This window comes from Piliocolobus tephrosceles, unplaced genomic scaffold (assembly GCF_002776525.5).
Source record: "Piliocolobus tephrosceles isolate RC106 unplaced genomic scaffold, ASM277652v3 unscaffolded_16746, whole genome shotgun sequence".
NCBI classification, from domain to species: domain Eukaryota; kingdom Metazoa; phylum Chordata; class Mammalia; order Primates; family Cercopithecidae; genus Piliocolobus; species Piliocolobus tephrosceles.
The window spans coordinates 1-8,692 of NW_022298472.1; the positions used below are offsets into that span (position 1 = coordinate 1).

The 8,692-nt window shown below is 49.0% G+C and overlaps 1 protein-coding gene across 1 annotated transcript; it reads right to left on the bottom strand.

Moving 5' to 3' along the window:
- Positions 1–1,107: 1,107 nt before the first annotated feature.
- Positions 1,108–7,262, bottom strand: LOC113220931 (complement C3-like). The gene is made up of 11 exons (XM_026450284.1): positions 7,145–7,262; positions 6,763–6,878; positions 5,975–6,115; positions 5,679–5,888; positions 5,242–5,451; positions 4,794–4,955; positions 3,467–3,544; positions 2,021–2,218; positions 1,731–1,842; positions 1,358–1,443; positions 1,108–1,249 (listed from the first exon to the last, which is right to left on the bottom strand). The coding sequence occupies exons 1-7, from the start codon at positions 7,230–7,232 to the stop codon at positions 3,494–3,496; spliced, it is 978 nt and encodes a 325-aa protein (XP_026306069.1). The 5' UTR covers positions 7,233–7,262; the 3' UTR covers positions 1,108–1,249; positions 1,358–1,443; positions 1,731–1,842; positions 2,021–2,218; positions 3,467–3,493.
- Between the last annotated feature and the right edge of the window lie 1,430 nt (positions 7,263–8,692).

Consider the following 8,692-nt stretch of genomic DNA (forward strand, 5'->3'; position numbering starts at 1 on the left):
TCTCTCTCTCTTTTTCTTTCTTTCTTGGTCTTGCTCTGTCATCCAGGCTGGAGTGCAGTGGTCCAAATACAATTCAGTGCAACCTCAAACTCCTGAGTTCAAGCGATCCTCCTGCTTTAGCTTCCAGAGCAGCTGGGACCACAGGTGCATGCCATCAAGCCTGGCTAATTTTTTTAAAATTATTTTTTGTAGAGACAAGGTCTCACCCTGTTGCCCAGGCTGGAGTGCAGTGGTTTGATCACAGCTCACTGCAGCCTTGACCTCCTGGGCTCAAACAATTCTCCCACCTCAGCCTCTCAAGTAGCTGAAACTACAGGTGTGCACCACTATGCCTAACTAAATAAGAGAATATCTTAAATTTTCCAAAAGAGCCACCACTTCACTGACCCATAGGAATAACAAATAACCCAATTTCCTTTTCTAAAGCACATTAACAGTCTAGGAACGGTGGCTCATGCCTGTCATTCTAACACTTTGGGAGGCCAAGGAGGGTGGATTACTCAAGCTCAGGAGTTTCAGACCAGCCTGGGCAACATGGCAAAATCCTGTCTCTGCCCAAAATACTAAAAATTAGCCAGGCATGGTGGCGCACATCTGTGATCCCAGCTACTGGGGAGGCTGAGGCAAGAGAATTGCTTGCACCTGTGAGGTGAAATTGCAGTGAGCCGAGATCACATCACTGCACTCCAGCCTGGGTGACAGGGCAAGACACTGTTTCCAAAAATAAAATAAAATACACTGGATGCAGTGGCTCATGCCTGTAACCCCAGCACTTTGAGAGGCCGAGGCGGGTGGATCACTTGAGGTCAGGAGTTTGAGACCAGCCTGGCCAACAGGGTGAAACCCCGTCTCTACTAAAAATACAAAACTTAGCCGGGTGTGGTGGCAGGTGCCTGTAGTCCCAGCTACTCAGGAGGCTGAGGTAGGATAATCGCTTGAACCCGGGAGACAGAGGTTGCAGTGAACCAAAATTGTGCCACTGCACTCCAGCCTGGGTGACAGAGCAAACTGTCTCAAAAAATAAATAAAATGAAATAAAATAATTAAAAAATAAAAAAAATACACCCTAGCAGAGGGTTTGGCAGGAAGTTGAGGGCTTGGGGCTTCACCTTGGCCTGGCGATCCCTGAAATTGTACAACACAGCTTGGATCTGGACCTGCTCATTCCTGACCACGGAGGAGGGCAACTTAAGGTCCACAAAGAACGATTTCATAACTGTCAGCTCAAAGGGGTCCGAGACACAGAGACCTAAAGCCAGGAGAGCACATTGGGTTTAAGCAGAGGCTCGGTGCGGGGAGGGGCTGGGTAAGGTCACCATACCCCCATTCCCTTAGCACTGAGCTTGCTGGGACTCACCTTGTCCAGCCTTGAGGCTGACCGCCACAAACTGCCATGTGGTGATGGAATCTGGCACGTTCACAGAGATGGGGTAATGGGAGATGCTGTTGTGAGTGAGGAAACATCACTGAGTTTGTGCTGCATGGACAGAGCTTCTGGGTTGGGGGTCACCATGCAGCGGTTATGGTCACCATTGAGGATCATCAGGTCACCTCATTAGTGACAGCATCGCTAGAGGGTCATCCTTTTAGGGAATCCACTAAAATGTTTTCCCCATTGTGGGACTGTCCTGAGGCTCAATGTCACTGCTGGGGTCATTGTCCCTGACCAACATCCACTGATGATTGCAAGGACCTGGGACCAGATTCTGGCATGGAGGCTGATGTCCTACCCCGATTCACTCTTCGGCAGAGTGAACTTCCTCCAGAGCCAACTCTCAGGGAACCAGGTCCGCGCCGGCATGTCATCCAGGAAGAGGTCGTCGAAGTCCTCCTCTTCATCCGCTGGAGGGAGCAGGTGTGAGGTAGAGTCTCCTTCATGTTTCTTCCGTGTTCCACCAACTCCTTGTGGGATCCTCCTCTCCAACCCTCCATGGCCCATATCACCCCTTAACCTGTCCCGTGTCACTCTGTATCCCTCCATGAAGCCCCCACCCTGCATCTCCTGCCATGGCCCCCTCACTTGTCCCCAGACGCAGCTGATCCTCTCGAGCCTCCCGAGTCAGGGTCTCAGACAGATGGCAGCAGTCCAGGAAAGCAGCCACACAGGTTGGACCATGGCGGACATGCCAGGTCCTCTCCTCACAGGACAGCTCCACTGGGCTTTCCCGGAGCCCAGCCTCACAGCACTTTTGCTCCAGCTCTGTCTTAAACTTGTTCACTGTGGGCCAGAGTCAGAGGGGAAGAGGAGGGTTGGGCAGGACCTAAGGACCATTCATCTTGATGCTATGCACACCTTGCCACTATTTAACGATGACTCTGTGGTAGATTCTATGCCTAGTGCCTTATCTGTGCCCTTTCTGAAGCCTCATATTGAACTCACATGGTGAGCTTCTGACAAGGAAGATGAGCCACAGAGAGCTGAATTCATTTGCCTAGAGTCAAGGCTTCCAAGTGGTAGGGGTGGGATCAGATTCCATACTGCTTTTTTTTTTTTTTTTTTTTTTTTTTTGGGGGGGGGCACCCCGTTTCCTCCGGGGGTGGGGTGTGGGGGTGTAATATTTTCGGCTTACTGCAAACCTCTGCCTCTCAGGTTCAAGTGATTCTCATGCCTCAGCCTCCCATGTAGCTGGGATTACAGGTGCCCACCACCACATCAGCTAATTTTTGTACTTTTAGTAGAGACAGGGTTTCACCATGTTGGCCAGGCTGGTCTCGAACTCCTGACTTCAAGTGATCCACCTGCCTCGGCCTCCCAAAGTGCTGGGTTTACAGGCATGAGCCTCCATGCCAGCCTCAGAATCCATGCTTCTAACACCACCTGGTGCTGCCTCCCATCTTCCTCTGAATCCAGGCTCAAAACCTCTTCTTCTGGTCCACACTCTAGCCTTCTGGTCCACACTCTAGCCTTCAGGATGGCAGTTTATTCAGATATTGTCCAATGACACTCAAGACCTATCTCTCCTTTTGTCTACATTCCATCCTGGACCACAGAGGCTAGACATTTGAAAACTACATTTCCCAGACTCCCTTGCTGCTAGGGTTCTGAATGGGATTAGATGCAGCCACTAATATGCTCTTATGAGAGATCTGGGAGATAGAAGAGAAGCAGAAACCATTTTTCCTGCAGCAGTGGCAGCTGATGGGTGGGCTCCAGTCTATGTGTGTTTTTGTAATGGGCACGATTTCCTGTTTGATTATCAACGTACCAGCCTTTTGAGAGATATTGGCAGCAGTTTCCTGATATTTCATGGATTGCAAGACTGAAGTGGGGTGATCTTGAGTCCCAGCAAGCAGGCTTCCAACTTCCACCCCAAAAGCCTCTCTAATGATTTTGTAAGCACCAAACTCCCCCTATTAGATCCCTCCCTGCTAGAAATGCATAGAGTGGTTTTGGTGTCCTGTTCTAAGCCCTTATGGATACCATAGGTTGGGGAGATGGAGGGAGGCATACAGCTTTAACACTGACCTGCATTCCTCTTTGTCTCCAGCCTCTTCAGGGAGCGGCGATGGCGGCTGGGAGGAGGGTCCTGGGGGCAGGGCCAGTCTGGGGGTCAGAGGGAATGATGATAGAACAATTACCAAGATCATTATCAATATCCTTGATGACGTTTATTGGGTGTTTGTTGTATGTCCAGCGCTTTATATGCATCACTTCATTTCATCTGACAGCCTCCTATATTCAAGACTTGTCACTTAAAAGCTGGGCGATTTTCAACAAGCCACTTAACCTCTCTGGGGGTTAATTTCCCCAGTGATGTAAAATGGGCATAATCAGAGTTCTGTCAATGCAGTCATGCATATATAAGTATTTAGCACTGGGTCTGGCATGTAATAAATAAGAACTGTTATTAATATTACAATTTATAGCTGAGAGAATACACTCTTAGTTGTCTCCAAATCCATTATCATCCCTCATCTGTGGCAAGTAAGCCTCCATATTGTATAGATCACTCAGAATAAAGACTACATTTCCCAGCCTCTCTTGCACTTAGATGGGGCCATGTGACTGTATTCTGACCAATGAGATGTGGAAGAAGTGTCCTCCCCTTTCCACTTCCCTTCATCTTCCTGCCTGGCATGGATGGACTCCTAGAAGGAGTCTGAGTCCCAGGATGACCTCTGTAGTGTTACTGAATGAGAAATAAACTACCTGTTTAACCTACTGTTATTTGTATCTTTGATACACATGGCTAACCCTGTCTTAACTGACACACAGTGAGTTACTTCTGTTATTATCTGTAATTTATGGACAAAGAAATCAAGACTCAGAGAGAAATGTGACTGGCCCATGGTAAGTGACAGGATGTGGATTACAGCCCATATCTCTTTGACACTAAACCCCACTAGGCAGCACTGCCCCCATTCCTGCCCTCCTCTTGCCCCAACCCCCCCAGCCTGTACCTGTGCTTGCCAGGCTATCCATTCCTGTGCTCATTTTCAGGTCCAATCCAGCATCCTTGAACACAGCAAACCTGTCTTTTCCACTTCCTGCTGTGCAGCCAATGTCATGTTCCTCCACCACATCCCAGACCTAGAGGTTAAGAGAGGAATCTGGATTTGGGACCTATATGACTCCTCCATGAAAGGAAAAATGGTATACTGGAATTGCAGGCTCAAATAATAATTCTCATACTATCTCCCATTTTTTGAGCTCTTATCACCTTTCAGTCATTAGACTTTGCACTGTCTCCTTGAATCATTACGTTGATGTTGTCCTCTTTATGGCTGAAGAAGCTGAGGTTCCAGCTAGAATATCCTGGCAACATCTTGGCCCAAAGCCCATACGCTCTTACCTTCTTCTGAGTGAGCTTGTGTTTGCTGTTCAAAACATAGACAGCCTTGTCCACAGCCACCAGCCCCACTGTGGCTTCTGCATCACCTGTCACCTTCAGTTCCACTTGGCTGTTGGGCTCCAAAGACGGGAAGAATCTATCATTCTTCAAGCCAACTTTCAGCTGAGCCAAGAAAAAGAGAGATGTCAGAAGAAGGGAATCATAGACCACACAACTCCACCTTCAGGTTTATGTTCCCTACTGCTCTGGTGTAGCATCTGAGAACTTCACTAGGCTAATCCCAATTCCCTATATTTATTTACTTGCATCATCGCCACACCTTGTGTTGAGCTCTTAAAGCCACATATTCTCCTCTTCCCTGGCTTCCAGTTTGGGAATGCCTAAATTTGTATGGCCCCTTTCTGGGGTTTTATGATGATGATTCACAATTATAAGGAGTTTGGCTTACCGTCCCTATGCATCTGTCATTCACATCAATCCATATGGAATCGGCCACCAACTCAGGATCCTGGCTCACTCCTCTGGGAAGTAAATAAAATGCCAGAATGCGGAAGGAGGGCAGCATCGCTGAAGTCACATCAATAATGGCTGACGTATAGACACTCCCCTGGCTTTTTGACTGATGTTTGGCACTCACAATCTGGCCCTTACTCAGGACCTTGGAGACAAGGGAGGTCAAGGATGAGAAGGGTAAGGTCAATCTTTTCCTGAAGCTGTCCCACCCCACAATGGAAGCTCATAGTCTCTTTTCTTCAGCCTCTTGATCTGAGCCCACTCAAGATTGTTGCCACCTTCACATCTTTTTTCATAGTTTCTCTAACCCAGCAAGCCAAGGTTTTCCAGGGAAAGAATTCTTTGACTCAAACGCTGGTCCTAGTCCCTCACCAGGATGGTGAAGTGAGTAATCCGGTCCTTAGTTTTAGGGTCCTGATGCTTTGTGTTGAGGCTCAGCTGGATGCTGCTGCCAACCTCTGTGCCCAATGTCTTTACTTCAATGTGCAGGAAGTTTCCTGACCCATCCTGAGTCAAGTAAGGCCAAGCTGTCATCTTGGCTGAAGCCTGCTCCTCTGGCTGAAGAGGTTCCTCAGTTTTCACCTAGACAGGATGAGGGGCAAGTAAACCCCAACCTTTCCAACTCACACAGCTCCAACCCCACCCTCCTTGCCTTGTCAAGTCGGTACCTCGATGGGGAGCTTGTCCAGATTTGCACCTGTGTTGATGGTCAGAGTGGCCAATCCCTCAGTTGAGGTGTACACTTTGTGGTTTTGGGACTGGACAAGGACTCTGTCAGCTGGGGATCCATCAGGATTTGAGACGAAGACCTGGGGTGGAATCTGGGGTGAGGTGAAGGAAAAGCCTAGGGTGGCCTGGTGTGAGAGGTGAGACTGGAATATGATCTTAATAGGACTGCTTTGTACAACTTTATACATGGTTCACTAAACAACACCAGAGGCACCATTCATATTAGAGTTTTTATGAATGGTGTGTCCTAGAGCTTTGCAGTGTACAACCACATGTAGTTACGCTGGGTGTTGCGGAACCAATGGTAAGTGGGAAGACTGAGAGTGGAGAGGGAAGGAGGACACACGAGACCCTACAGGAGTCTTGGAGTAGGACTGGTGCCAAAGGACATCCCTGACTTTCCTAATGCCCATCCAAATTAATATATGTGAAAAGACCATGCTTTATTTTGCAAGTGCAGCCTCTATATAAACCCTCAAACACCCTCTTCCAGCCTGACTGTGACCTCTAAGTCCCCATAGAGAAATTCTGGAGTCATCACTGTGCTTTGGGAGTACCTGGGTTAACGTTTGGGGGGACTCTGGGATTAGCTTGGGGAATATGATGGACTCATCCTTCATATGAGTTGGATGCAGGTGAGTCCAGTGTGGGTTTTTGTCTCTTTGTGGGAGGTCTGTTTTGGGGAAGGGGCCCTGAGTCCCTGGGTGTAGTGAGTCCAGACTCTGACCCGAAAGTGGAAGGGCATTCCTGGCTTGAAATACTGGGGTGTCCTGGTGAACTTGATGTTGTATGGGCTCTGGACAATCTTCACCCCTGAGGTCTCGGCTTGCACCATCTCACCCCCTGTAGAGACAGCAAGAACACAGAGTATGTGAGGGAGTTCAGTTTCTTAAGTGAGTGGCAGGACTAGTATGGGAGCCCCATCTTGGTGAAGGCAGAGAAAGACAATAACTCCATTTCAGCTCCTTCCACCCTTTCTGGTGTTTTCCCATTTCTCTACTGAGGAAACTGAGGCTGGGAGGCGGCCCAAGGTCACATGGGTGGAGTGTCTGCGCTGGGCAAGAACACCATGTCCTGACCTCAGTCAGGGGCCTGGGTGAGGGTGGCACCTGAGGAGAACACAGTGACATTGACAAAGATTGATCCTCCAATGAAGTCCTTTTCTGGGCCTTGGAACACAGCCATCAGCATATCCATCCGGAGGGAGACGTGACCCAGGCCTTCCGAGATCTGTTCTTAAGGTAAGAGACAGGAAGAGGATATGGTTTCTTGGGGAGTGATAGAAAGTGGAGTGGATTGGAGTTTGGGGAGGAGCTGGGATTCAGTCACCTCCACCCTCTGCAGGGAGCTTTGGATAGGGATCCGGCGGGAGTCCAGTTTCACCCCGAAGATGACCAGAGCATGTCCATCCACTGGCTTGTTAAATATATACCTGGGGGATGGAGGACCATTCCACTGTCTCTGAAGCGCCCACATACCTCATGCTGCTTCAGAGATGGCTGTGCGAAATAAGGAGGGGCAGAGGTGGAACTTGGAAACTTAGATGGTTTCACTGATGACCCACACAACTCTGGGAGGTGACAGATATATCCCACAAAGCCTTGATGAGCTGCAGATGTGGTCTGTGCAATCTCCCCAGATGGTAGAGGTGGACTTAAAACTATATAAAGCCACAAAGAAGTCTGGGCAACCTACGAAGTGGCCTGTGCAGCCTCACCAGGGAAACTAGGTGGCCTATGTAGCATGTTAGAGCTGCAGGAATGGTTCATATAATGTCCAGAAGTGGCCCTCACCAAGATGGGGCTCCCATAGCCCGTATAATCTCAGGTGGACAGCATTGCCTGCACAACCTCATAGAGCAATGCAGACGGTCTGTAAAACACAAGGCAGCAAATGTGTCATTTGCCATCTCATAGAACTGCAGAGATGGTTTGGACAATCTCTCAATGGCAAAGGTAACCTGTACCACATCATGGACTTTCAGAGGTGGTCTGAACTGTGAAGTGGCAGATGAGATGAGACTCAGTACAACTCCATTGGGTAGACAAGGTGGCCTCTACAAATTCATAGACTGAAGAAATGGTTTATACAACTTCACAGGTGGCGGACATGGTCTGTACAACCTCACAGGACAACATAGGTGGCCCAGAATATCTCATGGGTAGGAGGAGAGTGCATCTGCCACCCTAAGAGCTACAGAAGTGGCTTGCTTCTCTCTTTCTTTTTTTTTTTTTTTTTTTTTTTGAGACAGGGTCTCACTCTGTCACCCACACTGGAGTGCAGTGGCACAGTCTTGGCTCGCTGCAACCTCTACCTCCTGGGCTCAAGCGATCCTCCCACCTCAGCCTCCCTAGCAACTGGGACAACAGGCACGCGCCACCACTCCCGGATAATTTTTTTTTTTTTAAGATGGAGTCTCGCTCTATCGCCCAGGCTGGAGTGCAGTGGCATGATCTCCACTCACTGCAAGCTCCACCTCCCAGGTTCACGCCATTCTCCTGCCTCAGCCTCCCGTGTAGCTGGGACTACAAGTGCCTGCCACCGCGCCCGGCGAATTTTTGTATTTTTAGTAGAGACAGGATTTCACCGTGTTAGCCAGGATAGTCTCGATCTCCTGACCTCGTGATCTGCCCGTCTCGGCCTCCCAAAGTGCTGGA

Coding starts and splice junctions, on each gene's coding strand:
- LOC113220931 (XM_026450284.1), bottom strand. CDS start 7,232: ATGGATATGCTGATGGCTGTGTTCCAAGGCCCAGAAAAGGACTTCATT. Junction 5,889..5,974: donor TGGACAAGCTCCCCATCGAG/GTACCGACTTGA, acceptor CATCCTGTCTAG/GTGAAAACTGAGGAACCTCT. Junction 5,452..5,678: donor TTACTCACTTCACCATCCTG/GTGAGGGACTAG, acceptor CTTGTCTCCAAG/GTCCTGAGTAAGGGCCAGAT.